The 21,535-nt window shown below is 46.4% G+C and overlaps 1 protein-coding gene across 2 annotated transcripts; it reads right to left on the reverse strand.

Annotated features, from left to right (window-relative positions):
- Positions 1–65: 65 nt before the first annotated feature.
- On the reverse strand, positions 66–20,547 carry AEBP1 (AE binding protein 1). 2 transcript variants are annotated; one of them, XM_051976467.1, is made up of 21 exons: positions 19,922–20,547; positions 15,200–15,511; positions 12,062–12,136; positions 11,849–11,914; positions 11,407–11,526; positions 11,061–11,135; positions 9,849–9,926; positions 9,636–9,719; positions 9,357–9,413; positions 9,006–9,115; positions 8,664–8,803; positions 7,629–7,713; positions 7,294–7,438; positions 6,838–6,923; positions 5,999–6,122; positions 3,607–3,803; positions 3,225–3,404; positions 2,567–2,918; positions 1,713–1,852; positions 1,389–1,488; positions 66–1,060 (listed from the first exon to the last, which is right to left on the reverse strand). In XM_051976467.1, the coding sequence occupies exons 1-21, from the start codon at positions 20,205–20,207 to the stop codon at positions 480–482; spliced, it is 3,393 nt and encodes a 1,130-aa protein (XP_051832427.1). In that variant the 5' UTR covers positions 20,208–20,547; the 3' UTR covers positions 66–479. The 2 variants fall into 2 exon arrangements, with proteins under 2 accessions (XP_051832427.1, XP_051832425.1); XM_051976465.1 differs by having other exon boundaries at positions 11,849–11,917; positions 19,922–20,546.
- Positions 20,548–21,535: the final 988 nt, after the last annotated feature.

Raw genomic sequence — 21,535 nt, forward strand, 5'->3', positions numbered from 1 at the left:
CTCCATGGGCCTGCCAATAATATTCCCAATTCCTTCTCTGGGCCAGGAACAAAGATAAGGAGAGGTTTGTCATCAGAGCTTATTTTATTGGAATAGCAGGATGGTAAAGGGGACAGGGAGGTAGCTCCATTCTACTGCCTCTGCTTGCTCTGATCCCATCTCTCCTCACCCCAGGAGTCCATATTCTACAGCTAAGACTGGAATGGAGGCCAGATTACCGCCAGGGCAACTGGCAGACCTGTGGCCCCCTTACCCATCATCTCTGGTGCTTGGTAGATTCACATTCTTTTCAGCCTAAAAATGGGGAGAGCCAGCACCCTGGAGAAAGGCTGCTAGGAGAAAATCTGGGTGACTCCCAGCAGGGTGTGGACAGGGGCTCTGCCTTCTGCTCTCTGGAGGCTGCTGAGCTGGCTGTGGCAGCCGGCTCTGGGTCAGTGGGTGTGCTGCAGTGGGTAGGGGCAGTGGTAGAAGCCAGGCCCTCAGAAGTCCCCAAAGTTCACAGTGTAGGTCTCGGCTGTGGTGAAGGGGAAGGCTGTGCCCGTGGCCAGCTCTTCTTCCTCTGGCTCCAGCTCTGGTTCTAACTCTGTGGCCAGTTCAGTCACCACCTCTGTGTAGGTCTCAGTCTCTGTCTCTATCTCCCAGGTAGGGGCAGTGGGAGGTCGGAGGCTCCAGGGCTCCAGGGTGGTGCTCTGGGCCATGGGGTAGGCAGATGACCAGCTGGCCGTGGGGCTGGGTGAGGGACTGGCTGTGGCGTTGAGGCGGCGGAGGCGCATCTGCTCGCGCATCTTGATGCGGTGCAGCATTCGACGGCGCTGCAGGAAGCGCTCCCGGGGGGTCATGGGTCGAGAAGGATCGATGTGGGGAATAGGCCTGTTGCCATTCATTGCTAAGATCTCCCTGATGCGCTTCCAGTTGGAACGGGCCAGAATGAAGTTGCACTGAGTGGCGCCGATGTCATAGTCCACGTTGCAGGTCTTGGCGCTGGGAGTGTAGTCTTCCGCCCGGGCCGTCACTCGGTATTCGCCTGGGTTAAGGATGCGCCAGTAATCGCCGCCAGCAGCTACAGAGAGGGACACAGAAATGAGTGAGCAAAGTCGTGGCGTTCTACCTCCCCTGGGCAGGGAGGCCCCAGAATCGGAGCCCCTTCTGGCTACAGTATCGAGAGAATCGGTAACTTCACTGGACCAGGTTTATGGGTTAGTGAGGTCCTCCCATCCCTGTTTGGGTAGAATTGAAAAAGAACACCTCAGATCTGGAGAGTGCAGAAGTGGTCACTTTCTCCTTGTTGGTGAGGACTCGGAGATGGGTAAGAGCTCTCTCTGAGAAAGTCAGCCAGGAGGGGGTAGGCCACAGGGACAGGCAGAAAGGGCATCCCAGGCTCCACATACCTGTTTTGACACCATGGTTAATGCCGCTCACGGAGATGGTGGCATTGGCAATGGGGATGCCCTGTTCATCTGTCACGACCCCTTTAATGCCTCGGTGCACCTGTGGGAAGGAGGCAGCCTTAGGCTCGACCCTGAAATTGCTGTGACTTCCCGGGGTCCACCATTCCTTTTGCTTAAGCCTCAGGGCCTGTGCACTGCCTTGATGACCCAGTTCTCCAGAGCCCAGAACCTCCCACCCAGAGCTTTCTCCCAGGACTTCTCCCCATCGTGTGTTCTCCTCCACTCCCCACTCTTCTCCTTGGGAGGCCCACTCCTCTATCCCACCTGCTCCATGAAGGTGAGCAGCGCTTCCTTGTTGTTCTCCCATTCTCGGGGCAGCTCACTCTGATGTGGGAACTTGTCACATCCCAAATAGATAGCAAGTTCCAGACAGTTGGTGTGTAAGTAACTAAAATCATTCATACCTGGGGGTTGGGAGACAAAGAGACTGGTGACTTCCCAGTGGCCCTGTTTCAGGTCACAGCCTGAGTTCTGGCTCCGGCACCCCCTGCCCGCCCACTACTGATGCTACTTGTGTGCACGGACTTCTAGTCATGTCAGGCGGAGGTGGCCAGTGAACTGTGCACCCCTGACAAGAAATGATTTTTTCACATTGGCCTTGGAGTCAAGGACAGCAGCTACTTTGTCGTAGCGAGTCCAGGAACTTTGATGTGAATTGGGTACTCCTGGAAGACCCTGCCCCATCTAGAATGGCTTTGGAAAAGTAGATCCCTTTGGAGAGACATAGGATTGTTGGGGAAAAGAATAGCCCTCTAACTCACCTCCAAAAATAGGAAAAAAGCCTAGAGAGGAATTCCTAATGTAGCCATAGAACTTGCCTGTCCTATGTAGTTTAAAGCTGGCTTTGAGACAGTGACAAAGTTGTAAAGAAAATGTAGGGGTAACGTCCTCATACCCAGCACCTCTTAGCTCTCTGTCACTGAGATTTACCCAAACATTTAATGTGAAATGTTCTAGAGGACCAAAATGGGCCTCATCCCATCACGTGCTGACTCAGCCCCAGGAGCTATCTAGTTGTAGGATGTTGAGCTTAGAATGGTGGATGGAGGCCACAGGATAGTTCCTTTCTTTCTCAACCATGTCCTGCTCCCTTTTCCTCCTACAGATTCCTCACTCACTTCCTGCTCTTGGATTCCACTTGGCACCATTGACAATGCCCACGCCATTTGTGTAGTCCTGTGCTTGGCAGCCTCCACGGTAGTTTTCGGTCATGGTGAGGTGGGCTGAGGAATAGGCAATGGCAAGCCAGCGGAAGATGGCATGGTCTGGTGTCTCCTGAATGTCGGACGCTTCGTCCTCCTCCTCCCCACGGGCGGCTGCCATAGCTGCTGCCCTCAGCTGCTCCTGACTGGGGGTCCGAGCTTTGTCATAGGGGTAGGACACCAGCCGTTCACCCCCATTCAGGTTAGCGCCCAAGACAAAGGGGTTTTTCTCCATCCAAGCGATGATGGCACGGACCTCTACGGCTATCTGTGGGGGAGGGGGCAAGGGAAAACAGTGCTTGAGTGGTACAGAAACGGTCCACAGGAGAGCTCGCCACTAGCCAGTGTAACCTAGTGGGGCGTGGAAACACTCCCCTTTTGATGTCTGACTTGTTCCCTTTGGTCCCCACAAAAACTAAAGGGGGCAGTCTCTCAGTAACCCCACTGACAAACGGGACCAGAAACTTTGCACCAGGGAACCTCAGATGAAGATGAGGGAAGAACTGCTTGCCGCCGCATCCCTGGCTCTGTTCTGCTCTGAAGGAGGTCCTGAGAACTACCCTGTGAGGCTCACCGTGGCATCAGCTCCAAGGTAGCGGTCTGGGATGGGCAAATTGTTGTTGGGCACCCGATGGGGGACCCATTTCCTCTCCTCAGCACCCCACAGCACTGTGTTTATGTCCGGAAAGTTCTCGGAAATGTCAAAGCCCTCCTCAGTCCACAGTCCCAATGCCCAGTTTCCAAATTCAGAGCCCTGAAAGGAACCATCCTTGGTCAATGATTATAATCTTTGCATTTCTGTTCCCCTGTCCTTCTGTCCCTTATCTTAACTCTTGCAACAGATTTTTCTCTTTCCCCTTCTCTCCTCCCCTCTGTCTCTCTCTCTCACACACATACCCCTACCTACCCCACCTCCCTAAATTGCTTAACCCTTGATCCCCCCGAACTTTACTCACCATCTGGGCAGCAATCTCATAACCATCAGGGTTGAGCGAGGGCACCAGGTGGATCCTAGTGTCATGCACAAGACTTCGTATCCGGGGGTTTCCATCCTTGTATTCCCGGCACATATACTGCATTAGCAATAGCAGTAACTCCCGGCCTAGGACCTCATTGCCATGGATACCTGCCGTATAGCGAAATTCAGGCTCCCCTGTGATAGACATGAAGAGGGGGAGATGGTCAGCAGAAGCACCAGTTTGCCCAAAGGGCTTGAAAGGCAGTATGGCATAACAAAATAGCAAATGAAAAAAAGTGAAATTAAAAAGTCCAAAAACCCGAGTTCAAATCCTGGGGTCTATCACTCATTTGTATGATCTTGAGCAAGTCATAGACTCTCTGAATCTGTTTCTTCATCTAAAAAATAGGAATGATAATTTCTGCCCTGCCTTCCTGATAGGCTCATGGTAAGGATCCAGCCAAAAGTGTGGAAGAATGCTTTTTAAATCATCAGGTATTTTATAAAGGTAGGGTATTGTTTTAAGAGGAAGTAGGATGTAAGGAAAAATATCCTGGATAAGTCGTTTTTCTACCCAGAGAGGGAGAGGGCTTGGGAATAGTATTCCACATGTTATATCAGAGGGGTTCATGGCATCATTTATTTTAGCTTAACTTGGACATGTTAGAAGAGAGGGTTTCCCTTATTGGAGTGATTTATGGTATATGAAAAAAAAAAATGAGTGAAGCTGTTGGTAAAAGAAAAAACACGTAGTTCAGAAAATAAAAAAGGGGAAAGGATCCACATGTGGAAAACTGTTTGCAGCAGCTCTTTCTGTGGTAGCAAAGAATTGGAAAATGAGTAGATGCCCATCAATTCAGGAATGGCTGAATAAAATATGGTATATAAAAGTAATGGAATATTATTGTTCTATAAAAAATGATGAACAAGCTGATTCTAGAAAGGCCTGTAAAGATTTACATGAACTGATGCTGAGCAAAACAAGCAGAACCAGTACACAATAAGAATGTGCTATAATCAACTATGAAAGACTTGGTTGTTCTCAGTGGTTTAGTGATCCAAAGCAGTCCCACTAGATTTTGGACAGAAAATGCCATCTGCATTCAGAAAAAGAACTCTGGAGATTGAATGTAAAGCAACACATTCCATGTTCACTTCTTTTTTCTTTTTTTTTCCCTCTCCCATGATTTTCCCTTTTGCTCTGATTTTTCTCTCTCATAATAAAGCAATGTGTATTATAAATAAACAAACAAACAAATAAATAAGAAACCTTGGTGTCAGAGGCCCCTTGGTTCTGTTATTTGCTAACTATATGACACTTCCCCTGAGCCCATTTCCTCATATCTAAAATCAATATAATAGCTGTACCACCTACTTCACAGGATTGTGGTGAAGAAAGGACTTTGCAAATCACAAAAGTTATGCATGTGTATAGATACATATGCACATATAATATATGCACATGTATACATAGACATGTATAAATAAGAATACAAGATGTCTCTAAAGTCTTAGTGCAGTTTGGAGAAACTTATCTAGAGAGAAAAGACAGAGAGAGAGAGGGAGAAGGAATATACAAATGAGCCAAGAAGATCTGAATTCAAATCATTCATCTGACTAGACAAATCCCCCAGGTTGGGCAAAGGGGGTTTGTTAAGGCCAAAATTTGTAGGGAAAAGGTTGGTGGATATTCCCAGAGGAAGTTAATGCATTAGTATTTCTGTAAACCAGTGAAATTACAGATCTGGATTAAAAACAATATATGTGGGAAGCTAAATGGTTAGAGTCAGAAGAATCTGAGTTCAAATCTAGCCTAGACACACTAGCTGTGTGACCTTGGGCAAGTTATTTAATTCCAATTGCTTTGAAGAAAGGGGATGGGAGTGGGGGTGGGTTGGAGAGAGTTATGTTTAATAAAAGATTTGGATAACAGGATATATGGCATTCTTCTCAAAGAGAGCTTAGGTTTATTTTGCTAGGTTTCCAAAAGGGAGAACTCGGAACAGTGGGCTCTGGCCCCATATCAGGACACATTTCCTAACAATTTCCTAACAATTGCAGGTATCTACAAGAGAAGCAATGAGTCATCCATGGGGGGCTAAAGGAGCACCTGTTAGAAATACACAGGTGGTCCTTAGATACAGATTGGACTCGGTGGCTTCAGAGGAGCTTTCCCGTTCTAAGACATTCTGACTTTAGGATGGGCATATGAACTGCATTTACTGCTAGAAAATGAGATCTCTCCAGAGGACTGGCAGAACCAGCATCTGTCCCTTGCCAGTGTTGCCTCCAGAGGGCAATGTGGACTCATGGTCTGATTCAGTGGATGCTGAGGGTTTCTTCCCAGGGATAGATGGAAGGCTCCGGTCCCCACCCAGCCCTGTGCTCACCCAGCTCGTGTTCCCCAGGGTTGTCAGATATCTCCATGGCATAGATCTTTAGTCCCTTGGAGCTCTTGCCTAGGCTGTAGGTGCGTGTGATGGTGGGGCATTCCTCATTCACTACCTTCATTAACTGAGCAGGAAAGAAAGAACAAGAATCACACCACTGCCATACCTCTGCCTACCCAATGTAACCAGGTTTAGCCCTCTCTCTCCCTTTCCAGCATATGGAGGACACTCCCAGTGCCACCTCCCTAAGGCAACAAAAAAGGTAGATGATGGTCAGGGATTACCACTAAGAAGTACCCTTTCAGATGAGTTCACCTGTCCTGAACTGTGGTCCCCATTATTCAGGGCTTAGGAGACACACCAAACAGTGATATCCATGTTACATGCCCCCTAAAATAGTTTCTTGCATCCCAGATTGAACCAGAATTTCCTAGAGCAACCCCCAAGGAAAGAAGGGGGCAAAGGGCATATGTCCATGCCCACAAGGCTAACCTGAAGAACCCTTAGGACATCAGTGTCCTTGGCAGTATCTCTCCCTGATTCCCATCAAAGCTTCCCCAATCCAAGGCTTGGGAGGGAAACATCAGTGCTTCCCCAACCACATGTTAGACCCCTGAATCTGAGTCTAATTTAATACGTTAGGCCCCTGAGCAGCTGGTAATCGGGATCTCCCAGAGCTCAGGGCTATTTGCACCAGAGAAGGGTTGGAAAGCGGACATCATGGCACGGATACAAAACAGGGTCAGGATACAAAATCTGGGGCCCAAAAAGCTTTGGAGATGGGAGGAAGGATGCTCATATGGGGACAGCCAGGATATGGGAAGGTAAAACATCCCCACCTGCCTCATGTCCTTGTAACTGTGGTGGCGGAAATCCAAGTTGTCTGTGGTCGTGACCTCATTGTGAGTGTAGTAACTGTGGATGGCTGCAGAGAGAAAAAGGTCTTGGTTGAAGACTATCCCTGAATCCCCTCCACTTCTCAGTTTAAATCCCTCCTCTGACATGAGCTATGTGACTTGACTGTAGACATGTCATTTAGCCACTTACCTACCTCCTTTATCTATAAAATCCCCATAACAGTAACTCCTATGCCTACAAGCAGAACCCAAATGAAAATGTATGTACCTCACTTTGCAAACTAACGGTTATCTTATTGTGGGTATTTGAGCCATAGAATATTTAGGGTTGGAAGTCATCTAAATTAGTTTCTTTTGAAAACCTCAATGCCTACTACTCAACAGGAATCTGCTGGCCTGAAGATTAATGGAGTTCTGCTGCCCCGAGACCATGCTCACCAGTCAGAGGACAGCCCAGTACCTCCAGCCTCATACAGAGGCTGCCATTCCAGGTGAGTGGGTAGATGCGGATGAAACGGGCCACAACAGGCTCTGGGAATTCACTCAGCACAGGAGTGTCCTTGTCCACATTCCCATGAAAGGTCTGGGGAGAGAGCCGGCTCTTAGTGATGCTCCTTCCCAATAACCAGCCCTGGCTCTCCCACCACCACGTGACAGCCCAGCTATAAGGAGGGGGAGATGGGATTAGGGGACATGGGGACCCCAGGTACTTGGTTTGAGAAGGTGGCATGGGGGCAGGGAGAGGAAAAATCTCAGAACACAGAAACACCCACCATCTCCTCATAGCCATTGGTGTACATCACCCAGTTCTGGCTGTCATTGCTGAAACCCACGAAGAAGGTGGTGACAAAATCGTCGCTGTGTAAATAGCAGACAGATTTGCAGTTAGAAGCTGTCCACCCTTTTTGGGTCTCCAAAGGACTTGATTTCCCCTAAGCCCAACCTGAGCCTTCCATTCTCTCTGGTTCCTTACAGCAGAAGAAAATGTGTGGCTAACAAGTTCCACTGAGAGGTGATTCTCCTTTAACCTTTACAGGCTTCCCTGGGTCCCCTTTGTGGCTTAAGCCAAGCCTAGATTCAAAAACTGGCAAGTGGTGTAGTGGGAAGAGTACCTGTAGAATCAGAGGACCTGAGTTCTAATTCTGGATCTTCCATGCTGTGTGATCTTGGGTAAGACATTTGATTTTTCAACATCTGTTTCTTCATTTGCACAGAGAGGCTCAGATGAGTCAATCTCCAAGACCCCTTTTCAGTTATAAGTCTATAGAAACTCTTTAGAGTCTAATTGGTCTACTAACTTCTTGACTGACTTATCTTCTGCCTCCAAGCTTTTTAAACTGTGACCCCATGCAGGACCTTGTGACAGAATGTGGAGTATGAAATTATGATCTGTTATCAGTAAATGTTTGATTTGTATACTTAGTATACCTATATACTTAGAGTCACATAAAAATTTCTTGGATGAAAAGGGGTGATAAGTGGAAAAAGTTTAAGAAGCCCTGCTCTACCTTACCCAGTGCTCTCCATTCTATCCTATGGTAGAGGAAGAAATAATACCCCTTCCCACTTCTGCCCTGTGGCTACATCTTAAAGAAGGCACTTCAGTCCTTTATAGATACTCAGTCTCAGGATCAGGGTCAGTGAACAGATGGGAAATCTGAGGCTAGGGCTGGAAATCGACCAGCATGGCTTACTTCTTATCATGGGGAGAAGGATGGGGTTGGAGTCAGAAACATTCAAGACTCCTCATGTGCACCCCGGATCCACAGGGAACTCCCCCCCTTCCCCTTGACTGTCCGGACACGTACTGGATGGTGGAGTCCCGGCCCTGAGTGATGACACCGGTGAATTTGGTGTTCCTTCTCGTGTCCACCTCCAGCCACTGAACTTGGGTGTCATCTTCGGCACACCAGGCCCCGTCGTAGTAGTCATCCTCATTGGCGCCTGCCTGTCCGGTGAGCCAGGGGCATGGCCTGAGCATGGGGAGCGACCGCACCCCCCACGCCCCGATGGGGATAGGAACAGGGAGCAGGGGTCAGTGGTGAGGGGAGCAGTGGGAAGAGTGTGGGACCCAAGGAAGATTCTCCCGGTGAGAAGGGGGCAGCACTGACAGCCAGACAGGAAATGGGAACCGGGCCCAAGGACTACACCTGTATATTGAGCCTCCCACGCTGGGCACCGAGGCCATGTCTCAGCATGGAGGAGGCCCGGATCTGGTTGTCTTCGATTCTGTGTGACTCCATCCCAATTGGAGGGCACTCTAAAAAGGAACACAGCCCCCTCATCCTGCAGTCTTCTCCCCTTCCCACCCCTTCCCTTACCCACCTTTTCCTGGGATAGATCCCCCAGGACCAGCTGATGCCCTCCTGCTCCCCAGAAAAGGAAAGCCCTTGGGCCAGCACGACCCCCCCCCCCAAGCTTGGATAGCCAGACTCTTGTCCACTATGTAGCATGGGCCCTTGCCCACCTGCCCATTCTCAGGCTAGCTCCTGGTCACTTACTCTCTCTTTCCACTGGACTCCATTCCTCTTCTGTTTCCCAGGGTTTCTTGGGCTTCCCTACGGAAAATATAGGTGAGAGCAAAGTGAGGAATGTCTAGAAAGCATGGGCTTAGGAGGAAGCTCCATTTCTTCATAGCTGAGCTGGGGGTAGCTCCCTGTCCTCCTTTTCCCATCCCCTTATGAAATACAGACACCACAGACACACACACACACAGACAGACACAGACAGACACACACACACACAAACACAGAGAGAGAGAGAGAGAGAGATACACACACCTTTCCGGTCTTTGCCCTTCTCCTCAGTCCACTTCTCATCTGGCTCCTCTTCCTTGTGGCCACCACCTTCTTTCTTGGGTTTTTCTTCAGAAGAGAAGATGGATGGGAGGGACAGAGCTATGTCAGTCATTGAACCTCAATGGCTCAGGGAAGGGAGTGGGTAATGGGGTTTGAGGAAAGGGGATATGGAAATGGGGGCTTGTATTTTCTTACTCAGTCGCTCTTTTTCCTCATCCGTCTCCAACTCATTGTCTGGCTTCCGGGGCCTGGGTGGTCGTAAATAATAGTCCACTGCAAAGAAGAACCAACTGTTCCCCAGACTTCCACAACTCCTTCCCCTCCTTTCCCTCAAAACTCTCCTTCTTTCTTAATTTTATTTACAAAATATTTAGAGCACCTCTAGAGCCCAGCACTGTGGGAGGTAACAAGGCAGATGGTGATACTGGCCAGGCCCTCTAAACTTAAATGTGTGAACAAACAGAACACGACTAGCTTTAAGCTCCTTGATGTTTTAAAGGCTCATTTGATGAGGCTCCAAAATAGAATGAGTGAGTCCAAAGTTGAGGAAAGAGTCAGAAAGATGGGAAAATGGTAGTATCACTAACACAAACTATGGATATCTGGGTGGAGAAGGAAAAAAAGAAGAAGGTGAAATAGAAAAGAGGGTGAGAAAAAGGGAAGGGAAGAAAGAATGAAAAGGAATGGAATATAAGTGCTGTTTTGGACAAGCTAAATTTAGGGAGATTGAGACATCTGAGTACAAACATCCTGGAGACAGTAAGAGATGCCAGACTGGAGCCAAGGTGAGAGATCAGAGCTCAAGATGCAGACCAAAATCACCAGATTAGAATTAACTGTAAAAGTCAAAAAGAGAGAAAGAAAAGGACTGAGCATGGTGTCACTGGGATTCCTACCATTGGGCAGTAGAAAGAGGAAGGGAAACCAGCAAAGGAGACAGGGTCACAGAAGAGGGAAGGGAGTCAGCAATGAACTAAATCACAGAAGCCAAGGGATGTGCGAGTTTCACCTTACCATGGGGCACAGCTGTTATTAAATTTCACTCTCAGTTTCTCAATGTCCATATACAGAGTTAATCCCAGGGCATCTCTAGTTCTTCTATCAGGTCCTCCCACCCTAACACTTGTGAGACATAGATTCCCCACTTTCCAGAGGCCTAACGAGTATTGTAGATGAATTATAGGACTTAGATTTTTTCTACTCATGACTCCTTTACACCAAAGTAATTTTTGTGATCCTGGGTATATAGGTATATAAATCAACATTTACTGATAATAAATCATAATTTCATAACCCCACATTCACTTAGGAGAAGTCACAAACCAGGGTATAAGAATCTGGGGGCAGAGCTGAGAGTGAGAAATGGGGAGGAAAGGGTCAACATGGAAACACAGGGGGAATACTTACTGTCATCATAATCTGGAATCACGTAGCCATCTCCATAATCGGGGATTGGGAGGGGTGGTGGGGGCTTAAAGCTGTCTATGAATAGGAAGTTGGGGAGAAAAGGATAGTTTAGCTTTGAATACCCATGCCCTTCTGTTCTGATGCCTTGCTTGCTTCATCTTACTGTGATTGCTTTTGTTCCTCCCAAAATCCTCCCTTTGGACCCTTTCCATCTCTAATCCTGTCTCTCCCTCCATCTCATTCATTCTTTTCACCACTTTGCATACTCCCAATTCTTAACTGCTTCTTCTTACTTCTAGTCCCCACATCCCCAACTCCAAAAAAAAAAAAGAAGCAGGTTCCTTACCTGGTCTCTCCTCTGGAAGTTCTGGTTTCAGGTCCTCCTTGGGGGGCTCTGGACGAGGTCTCTCAGTCTTCTTTCTGCTTGGAGGGGGCTTGGGCTTCTTTTGCCGTCGTACATACTCAACTGAGAAAGGAGTAGAATTGGGGGGTGGGGATGGAGGCAGTATTCCTGCCAGGAATGGAGGCTGTCTGGAAAGCACAGACTCAGGCAAAGAGGAATGAAGCTACAAATGGAGGCCTGAGGATAGAAATGGGAACAATGGTCTCTTTCACAACTTGTTACACCAGGGAGAAGATCAAATGAGGTGATTCCATGGCTAAATAGATGTTTCCAATCCCACAGGGACTATTCATTCTATGTCCAACTCAAGCACTCTAGGCGCTGGCCAGTGCTGAAACTGGGGGGTAGTTCCTCCTTCCGTTTCAAAGGCAGAAATTCTACTTACAGTCCTCATAATCCTCCCTCTCGATCTGGTCATTATAATCCAAGGTGGGTGGCTCTGTCTCCTCCTCTTCTGGAGAGAAAACACTGGTTACAGCCCTGCCTGGGAAACTCTGATTAGGCAGAAGTTGGGTTTGGAGTCGGGGCTTTAGCTGAGCATACAAATAAAAAAATCTAGGACTTGAGGGTATCTATAGTTGGTCTTGCCAAAGCTCACCTGGCTGGAACTCTCTCCTCTCCAGATCTGTATGCATTCCTTCCTCATCCTCCCAGGCTGGGAAGATGGCCCCACCTGCAACAAGGACCCAGAGATACAAGAGGATGCAATCCTATTTTATTCTCTTGTCAGAGTAGTGGGCTCCCTGTCTTTCTCCCAAACCAACATGAATCAAAAGCTATATTACTTTCCCTGAAACGTAAGCATTGAGAGTTCCCTGCTTAATCACAGAATCATAGAATTTAATAGTTAAAAGATACTATATTCAACATCATCATCAACAACAACCATATTCAAAAGGAATCCTGATGATAGCATATGGGCAAGTGATTTGAGTCCATTGCACTTTCAGAGAGGCCTTTTGGCTGCTCAGATATCTATACAGGATATCACCCTGCTGCTGGATGGTCCTAAGATGCTACTTTCCACCTGCAGCCTCTGTCTCTGATTGGCTGGTTCCTTTCAGAAATTCCATTTTATGAAGGATGTCCAGGCAAACCATGTCCTTTCCAGAATGCACTTCTGACTCTTCTACATAAAGCTTTCTCTACCATTCCCCCGTCCATGCTGGATCTTTACCATCTCACCCATTCCCTTTCAGTTCTTTTTTTTATGTGTTGTCTTCCCTCCCCCATCAGAATGTGAGCTCCTTAAGGGCAAGAACTATATTGTGCTTATGCTTGTGCTTGTATTCCAAGTGCTTAGCACAATGCCTAGTGCATGATATTGTCTTGTTATTTTCAGTCACCTCTGATTCTTCAAGACCCCAATTTCCATTCCATTTGTAGATTTCTTGGCAGAGGTACTGGATTAGTTTGCCATTTCTACTTTCAGTTCATTTTAAGAAGAGGTAACCAAGGCAAACAAGTTTAAATGATTTGTCCAGTGTCACATATCTAGTAAATGTCTGAGGTCAAATTTGAACTCAGGTCTTTCTGTCCCCATATCTGGCACTCTATTCTTAGTGATACCTAACTGCTCTTTAGCACATTGGAAGCTATTAAAAAATGCTTCTTGACTTGACTTGACTTGGCTTGATTATTAATTCAAAGTAGCTCCGGGCATTGGATTCGGAGTCAAATGACTCAGTTTTAAATCCTAGCTTGGCCATTTAAGCTTGGGAAAATTATTCAACCTTTTCCTCAAGATTCTCAATTTCCTTATGTGCAAAATAAGAAAGCTGGACTAAATGATTTCTATAGTTTCTTGTAGGCATAAAATGTTCTGAAGCTTGAAATTGCTGAAAAATCAAGTATTGTACCTCCTCCCTCCAACACAATCTCCACAGATCTACTGAAGTAAGTTTCCTAAAGCTCAGGTCTGACTATGTTATTCTATTCACTCAACAATCCCCAATGGCTTCTATTTTTACCTCTAGGATCAAGTATAATTTATTATTATCCATCATTAAAACTCTTTACAAAATGGTTCCTTCCTATCTCTCCAAGATTTTTAACATATTTCTCTATAGCCAACCCATATTGGCTTACTAGTTGATCTTTACACATGATCCTAAATTTCTCATTTCCATGCCTTTCCTGTGGTTGTACTGTTCTTCCTTCTCATCTCTGCCTTATGGAATTCTTGGATTCCTTCAACACTGACCTTGAGCACTAATTTCTGCAAAAGACTTTCTCTGGTCCCTTCACTGACTGCTATCTCCCTCTTTAAGATTACTTCGAATCTAGCTATGTGTATATACACACATATATGTGGGTACATGTGCCTGTGTGCATGTATATTGTATGTATGCAGATAGAAATGTCTTCTCTCCCCTGCTAAAATACAAAGTTCTCAAATTTAGGCACTATTTTGCTTTTCTTTATATTCCCAGTCTTAGTACAGTACCAGGCTTATATTAAACAATTAATGTGTATTTATTGATTGGCTGATTGATTAATTCCACGATTCTATGTCTTTATCCCAAGCTGTGCCTCTTGCCCTAGGCAGTACTTTCAAGAACTCATCAGAGGGAGGAATAACTAGATTCCAATGAACTGTCCAGATCATTCATTCCTTATTTTTTTCCTGACCTGATTTTTGAAAGCAGGGATCAGTCCTAGTTCTGAGGAAGAAGAGGGGACAAAAGGCCCTCAAAGGCATTAAGGTAACATGTAAGTCCTGTATTGAGGATTTGAACTGTTTGCTCATCCTGCTCCTGACATGAATTTAGGGCCAGTCTCATACATGACAACTGGAGTGGAAAGATAGTCCACCAACACAGTGATTGTGAGCCTGGAATGAATGGGACCAAGTTAGGCAGAGGCAAGACCTGGAAGGGTAAGAGACTGTTGACTACAGTCTATCTACTATAGGTGGGACTACAAGCATGGAAATGGCTTGTTCTTTGGAGAATTGTGCTTAAAAACCAAGAAAATAAAATTCAGACAAGATTGCAATAAGGCAAAAGAAGAAAAATCACTGAAAAATATCAGAACTCTGATCAGTATAGTGACCAATCTTGGCTTTAGATATTTATAAGTGAAACAAATTTCTCTTGGTACATGGGAGCAAACTCCAGGTATAGAATGACCATTAGACACAGTCAATGTATTGTTTATGACAACCCAAACCTCTTTGTTATAATGAAGCGATCTGTGGGGGAGGGAACTGACAGTGGTGTTAAAAGAAAAACCACATCAATAAACTATTTAAAATAAATAAGAAATAAAATGGATCCCAAAGTTCAAAAGGCCTCTAGGAATACATGGGTTGGGCAGAGGAGAGGTATCTAGAACCATGGCACTAAATAAGTGCTCACCCTAGACTCTGGAGCTTCCTTTAGTAGGATAAGAAATGATTCCAATAAGGTAAATAGATGATAATCTCCTTGAGGGTAGACAGAATTTGGTTTTTGTCTCAGTATCCCCAGCCTGATTTCTTGGCACAGAGCAAACTCAACATTTGCTGTTCTACATTAGTTGGTGGGGGTGGAGAAGGGGCCATTCTTCATGTGTTGTGGTATGGATCAATAATATTTCCTCCTAAGACATTGCTGACTCCCCTTGCCTTTCTATGTTCCAGCCTTGTCCGCATCTGTGTCCTCACCATGCTTTCACCTTCATCCATGCCCTCAATGAGAGGACAAAGAGCTCTGACTCACAACCCCATGTTGGCTATTCTGGGCCTGGCACTGACCTCTTTCTATTTCCTTATCTGGGTAGAGTTCCAGGACCGGAGGTGGGGCTACAGGCCTCTCCAAGTCCTCTAGGGGTAATAGGATGGGAGGAGTTTTCTCAATGGGGGTCTTCTTGGTGGTCTTGGGTCGTTTCTCCTTAGGTTTCTTAGTTGCTTTAGGTCGTTTCTCCTTGGGCTTTTTAGTTGCCTTCGGGGGCTTCTCCTTTCCCTTCTTAGTAGGCTTTGGGGCATTCTCCAAAGGTCTTTTTGTGGGCTTGGGGCCTTTATCTTTCTTCCCTTTCTTTCCTTTGTCTTTGGCCTTTTCAGGAGGCACTATGGAAGAAAGAATACCCCATTAGTAACCTTATATTACCAGGGGGGATAATTCCCTGACTCCTAAGAACCAAAAACTATAGAAGGGAGACATATGGGTTCAGAAAGTAGAGAGACCACTGGCTCTCTTGTTTCCTTAACCCCTCCTAGTACTCTGGCTTAGGACACCATAACTATTTCTATGGTGCTATTTCTAGGCATGCTGGATGCTATTTCTAGGAGTAGTAAATGTCATGAAAAGTGTTTCTGAAAATTTGGTACTGATATTTTAGGGAAAAAAAAGAAGACTAATCCTGGTTCTGCTATTATCTATAATCAATAGGAAAAGTGAACAAGAACAAGAGGACAGAGAATCCTGAGAGTCTAAAAAAGGGGCATGGTATAGTAGAAAGAGCCTGTGAGTGAAGTGAACAGAACCAGGAGAATATTGTATATAGTAACAGCAACATTCTGCAATGATTATGATAGCAGGAGGGGGAGGGAGAAAGGAAAGAAAGGAGGGAAGGAAAGGAGGGAGGGAGGGAAAAAGGAAGGGAGGAAAGAAAGGATGAAGGAAAGAAGGAAGCAACGAAGGAATGAAGGAAGAAAGAGCCCCAGATTTAGAATTAGAGAACGTGTGTTCAAATGCCAGCTATGTTACAAGTTATTTCAGCTTTCCCAGCCTTGGTTTACTCACCTGAAAATTATAGGGTTAAACAAAATTATCTCTAAAGTAGATTTATAGCTAGAAAAGACCTCAGAGGTCAGCTGTCCACCTTTTTCATTTTACAGATGAGGAAACTGAGGCCCAGAAAAGTTAAAGGATTTGCCCAAGATCAGCCAAGCATCTTTCTGGGTCTGAGGAAGCTTTGTGACAGCCAGCTAGAGTTGGAGTGGACAACTCCTGAGTTGCTCAATATTTGGCAGCAGGACCATGGTTTCAAAGAACAATAGAGCTGGAAAAGCTATTTATTCCAGCCTTTCTGACTTACAAATGAGGAAACTGAGGCCTAGAAAGGTGGAGTGCATTTCCCAAAGTTTCACAGCTAGTTGGAGTCAGGACAGGGACTAGAATCCAAATCTCCTGACTTCCTAGTCCATCGTTCTTTATATTACTTCGCACTAAGGAGAGGGGAACTGGGTAAGGAGTAGTGGTCCAGACAATCAATTAAGCATAAAGAAGACTTCTCTTACTCCATATGATAATAACTAGGTTTTTTACAGCACCTACAAGTGCTGGGCAGAGCTAAATGCTTTAGAAATATTATCTCAATTGAGATAATTGATAACGTCATTTGACCTTAACAACCCTGGGAGGTGGAAGCTATTATTTTACAATTAAGAAAACTAAGGCAAACAGAGTTAAGTGACTTGTCCAGAGTCACACAGCTAGTAATATCTGAGGCTGGATTTGAACTCAGGTCTAGGTACAATGGTCTATCCTTTATGCCATCAGCTGCCCAGGCCCAGAAGCTTGTTGGACAGGAATGAGGACTGTGCTATGTTGAGACAGCTGCTATTGGTCTCTGGACTTTCTGCTGGTAAAGTGAATTCCAACTGGCTGGATTGAGATAGTCACATGAATTGGACACTGCCAGGCAGATAGAAACTGCAAGGAAATGATCATATTGTGGGGGGGAGAGAGTAGGGAGAGGAAGAGTGTGGGGGAAGGGTCCAGAGAAGAGAAACTAACCAGTTAATCTAGAGGGGTAATGGGAGAAACCAAAAATCTTATGATGGGAAACAGAGAAGAGTGGGGGAGAAGGAAGAGGGGATTGCTTGGGACAAAATTCCTAGATAATAAAAGTGAGAGAGAACTGCCTTCGAGGATCCAGGGAAGGCCAAAGGAAAACAATGACCCAGAGAGAGCTCAGCCACTTATAAGGAAAGCACTGCTAGGAATTTCAGAGAGAGAGAGAGAGAGAGTAAAAGAGAAAGAGAGAGAGAGAGAGAAAGACAGAGAGAGAGAGAGAGAGAGAGAGAGAGAGAGAGAGAGAGAGAGAGAGAGAGAGAGAGAGAGAGAGAGAGAGAGACAGAACTCTAATATTGAAAGACTAAAGAAAAATAACCAAAAACCCAGACAGTGACCTAGGAAAGGAAAATTTTCCTTTGGACTCTGTGAAACAGAAGTGTCCAAAAGCAGTGTGGGGTAGGAACCTGAGTGAGGTATGAAAACTTAGGGATCCTGCTCCAGCCTCTACAGATGGGAGTGAATCCAGGAGAGAATAAGAGGAGACTGGAAAGATGGAACATTTTAGAAAGTTGGAAAAGCCTCACAGGGACAGCCAAAAATACTGGCTAGAAATTAGACCTTTGAAACTAGGTATATAACTTGGGACCAGTTAACCTTCCTGCATCTCAGCTTTTGTACATGTAAACTAAGAGGACTGTGGTAAATGGCCCCTAAAATTCCTCTCCATTCTAAAATGCTTCCAATCACTGAAATAAAGTGGGAAAAGTGATGTCATTTCTATGTCTAGGCCCCTTCTGTCACTCTGGTTAGGGTTTCTTGTAGGCAGCAGGGAGGAAAGAGTGGAGGAAGACTGGAAATAAGAAAAAAGGAATTTGAGAATAAAATTTGTAGGGGGGAGAAAGAATAGATGCTGATCAGTCACATATATATATGGCACTTAAATGTTTACAAAGCACTTTCTTTAATGATAATCCTGAGTAAGGAATGGTGTAAGTATCCTCATTTTATAGACTTTGGACATGAAACTCAGAAAAGGTTATATGGTTGATCCAGGGTGACATAGTTGGTATTCAAATCCAGGTCTTCTGACTAGAAAACCAGTTGGCTTTCAATTACACCATGCTAACCTTAAACAATCCTAAACCAGAAAAGTAGAGCTTGGCTCTAGAATTTCCAGACCCAGTCAATTCAGAATGATAAAGTTAGACAGAATCATATTAGGAAAAGCACACTGGCTATGTGTAGTCAAAAGACAGAAGTTATTCCCAGGTCTGCAGGTCTGCTACTTATGACTTGGATGATATCAGATTTTAACAATTCTCATCAGTGAAATGAAGAGGCTACCTAGATCAAAGCTTCTTTAACTGTGAGTCTAGATCTCATATGGGGTTGCAGAAACTGTAAGGAGGGTCGCGAAATATCAAAATATGAATCAACTGTGAAAAATATTGAAGATACTCTACATCTTACAGTATCAAAAATTTCCCTGATTTAATTCTTTATATAAATATAAACAAGCACTTCAGCCTCATTAGTATGCAAATTTGCTTTTATCATTAATAAATGGTAAAATCATATGTATATCAAAGAATTGTTGTAAGATAAATGCCTTTATGATTTATTGACAGTAAATGCTTGATTTAGTTTACCTATTTATATATCTATATATCCAGTGTCTTGTAAAAATTTCATTGACTAAATGGAGTCAAGAGTGGAAAGAATTTAAGAAGCTCTGATCTAAATGATCTCATGATCTTGATGTGGCCCAGACTGTTTAATCCAGTAGTCATCTCCAGAATTGTCTTTCTTTCTCCTTATGATGATTCCCCACCCCCAACACAACCATTTGCTCCTAGAAGGTGAGGTCCAAGTGCTTAATTTAGTTTAGGGGAAGGGGGAACTCCATTCCCAGAAGGAGGATTTGGAGGTTTTGTTTTACAATATTCTGTTGCAATCGGACCTGGGAAGTGAATGGGGGTGGGGATGAGGGTGAAAAAGGTTAACTTTCAGCCCATCCATGTAACGGGGGAGGACTGAAGACTGAGGAATGGAAGTGTCTGATTACTCGGGCTCCAGGCAGGGAGTAGCCCTCCAAAAGTGTGTGTGATCTCGGAATCCGAAAGATAACACTTGTATTCCACAAAGATGAAGGTGAGGAAGAATAAGAGTTGGTCGGAAACCCTTCAAAGCTCTCTTTGCACAGAGTACCTGTGTGGAGAGCCCAGAACACAGAGACAGAAGGTTCTTCAGGATGTCTAGTCCAAAGAAGATGAGAATCATCAGAGACGAGAAGGTTGTATGTTCAAGGAGGTGTGGTCAATACATCAGACTGACTAGACCAAGACCATAAGGTAAGTCAATTGGAATAAGAGGCTGAGAACACTTTTTCTCCCCGAAAGAGGACCCCCGCCCCAAAGCGAATGGAAAGAAGCTGAGAACTATGCCGGCGCGACCTGTTTTGGGGCCGTTCCACCTAGCTCTTGATTAAATCAGTCCATTTGAGATAACTTGGTGGGTAGCTCAAACCCTACTACTTCCCGGAGTCCCTTGCTCCCCCACGCCTCCCATGCTCCTCCCTCTCTCCTTTCTACTCCCCTCACCCCACCAGGGCACGTGGCTGGTGCCTAGCGGTTCTCCATTCCGTCTCCCTTCACTGGCTCGAGTCCCAGTAGACTCATCTGGGGCAGCCTGCCATCTCCTCCCCCTTATCCTCCCCCTCCCCCCACCTTTCCACTTACCTTCTTTTCCTTCCACCTTGGTGTCTGCTGGCTTCTTACCTCCCGCTTTCCCTTTTTTGGGACTCAGGGTAGTTTCAGGGAACCCCTGCTCCACTTCCTTCTCCTCTCCCTCTCCCTCCTCCTTCCGCTGGGGGTCCAGCTCCTGTAGGAAACCTTGCAAAAACTCCTCGATCTCGTCGTCTGTTAGCACTGACTGGGGCTTCCCTCCAGGACAGAGAGTCAGCAGCCCCAGGAGGCAGCAGAGCAGGGGCAAGAACGGGGTCCCTCGGGGGCTAGGGCGAGCCATAGCCAACCAGCTCCCCTTCTCCCCAAACGCAGCACTACTAGGGCGCCCGAAGTTACCACGGAGATGGGAGGAGACGGAATGGGATGGGACGGGGCGGGGCTGGAGAGAGAATCTAGAGCCCGGAGCTCGGAGTTGGAGGGGCTCGGGCAAGAGCTGGGGACGGCCACCCTCGCAGTCGCCTATTCACTCTAGGGAGTAAGGCGCGGCTCCCTAGCTGCAGGTGTGAGGCGCCTGGGCGGCTGGGCGGCAAGCCGCTGCGCGCTAGCCTCGGTCAGATTGTGCGCTGCGCTGGGCTGCGCTCTGTTCTGAGTTCCCGAGCGCGGGGGTGCAGAGGCAGCCCGGTCATTGGGAGGGCTGAGCAGAGTAGCGGTCCAGGCAGGGCCAGAGTTTCTGGAGTCGGGGAAGGAGGAGGATGGGGGAGAGGGAGGAGGAGCCGGAGCCGCCCCCCGGAGGAGGCTGCAAGGGGGGAAACTAGCGCTCGGTCCAAAGAATGTCAGCCTGGGGAGAGGGTGGGCGGGCGCGTAATGTGGAGCAGACGGCGGCCCAGGCGGCAGAGACTGACGGCTTTGAAGTTCCGTAGACATCATCCGAAGAAAAAGTCTGGAGCAGGAGCCTGATCTGTGGGGAGGGGTTTCCCGGGGCTCCCTGCTTGAGCCACGTATACTTCCCCTGCCCGGCACCCCAGGCGGACCCCATTTCCCCCACCCACTCAGTAATAGCCAAGTCAACCCTGGCCCCAGCTAGGTGATGGTTTGGGTTCAGCTCTACTCCCCCATTCTCCCTCTCTTCCCAGCCTCCTACTCCCTGCGCCCAGACCCTGTTAGAGAGGCCACGCTGGAGCCAGGACCGAGGAAACCCTTCCCCCTATCCTCTCCTCCAGTCCCAAACCCAACTCTGGCCCTGGGAACCCAAGGGAGAACAAAGAATTCTTCCCAATACAGTGGGTGAATGCTGGATTTTGGAGTTGGGTGCGTATGTGATCTTGAGCAAAGCAGTGTCTCTACAGCCCCAGTTTCTTCAAATAAGGGGATTTGACTAGATGACCCCTATTCTTCCTGTCAACTCTAAATCTATGATTATATGGGCTAAAGGACTAACGATAGGGAAGAAGATACTCACTACTACGTTTGGGTGATCTAGCTTTGGGGTGACCAGAAGCAAAAGGAAAGACTTAGGACATTCGAAGAAAGGCTCAGGTCAAAACTGGATGCAGGTAGGACTTGTCAAGACAAACTTTCCTAGAACGCAGGAATTTAGAGAATGGAGAAAGGAAAAATATTTGGTTACTTTTTATGATCTGGAATTGATTAAGTGATTAGAACAATAGA

The sequence above is a fragment of the Antechinus flavipes genome, chromosome 2 (assembly GCF_016432865.1).
Source record: "Antechinus flavipes isolate AdamAnt ecotype Samford, QLD, Australia chromosome 2, AdamAnt_v2, whole genome shotgun sequence".
Taxonomy (NCBI): domain Eukaryota; kingdom Metazoa; phylum Chordata; class Mammalia; order Dasyuromorphia; family Dasyuridae; genus Antechinus; species Antechinus flavipes.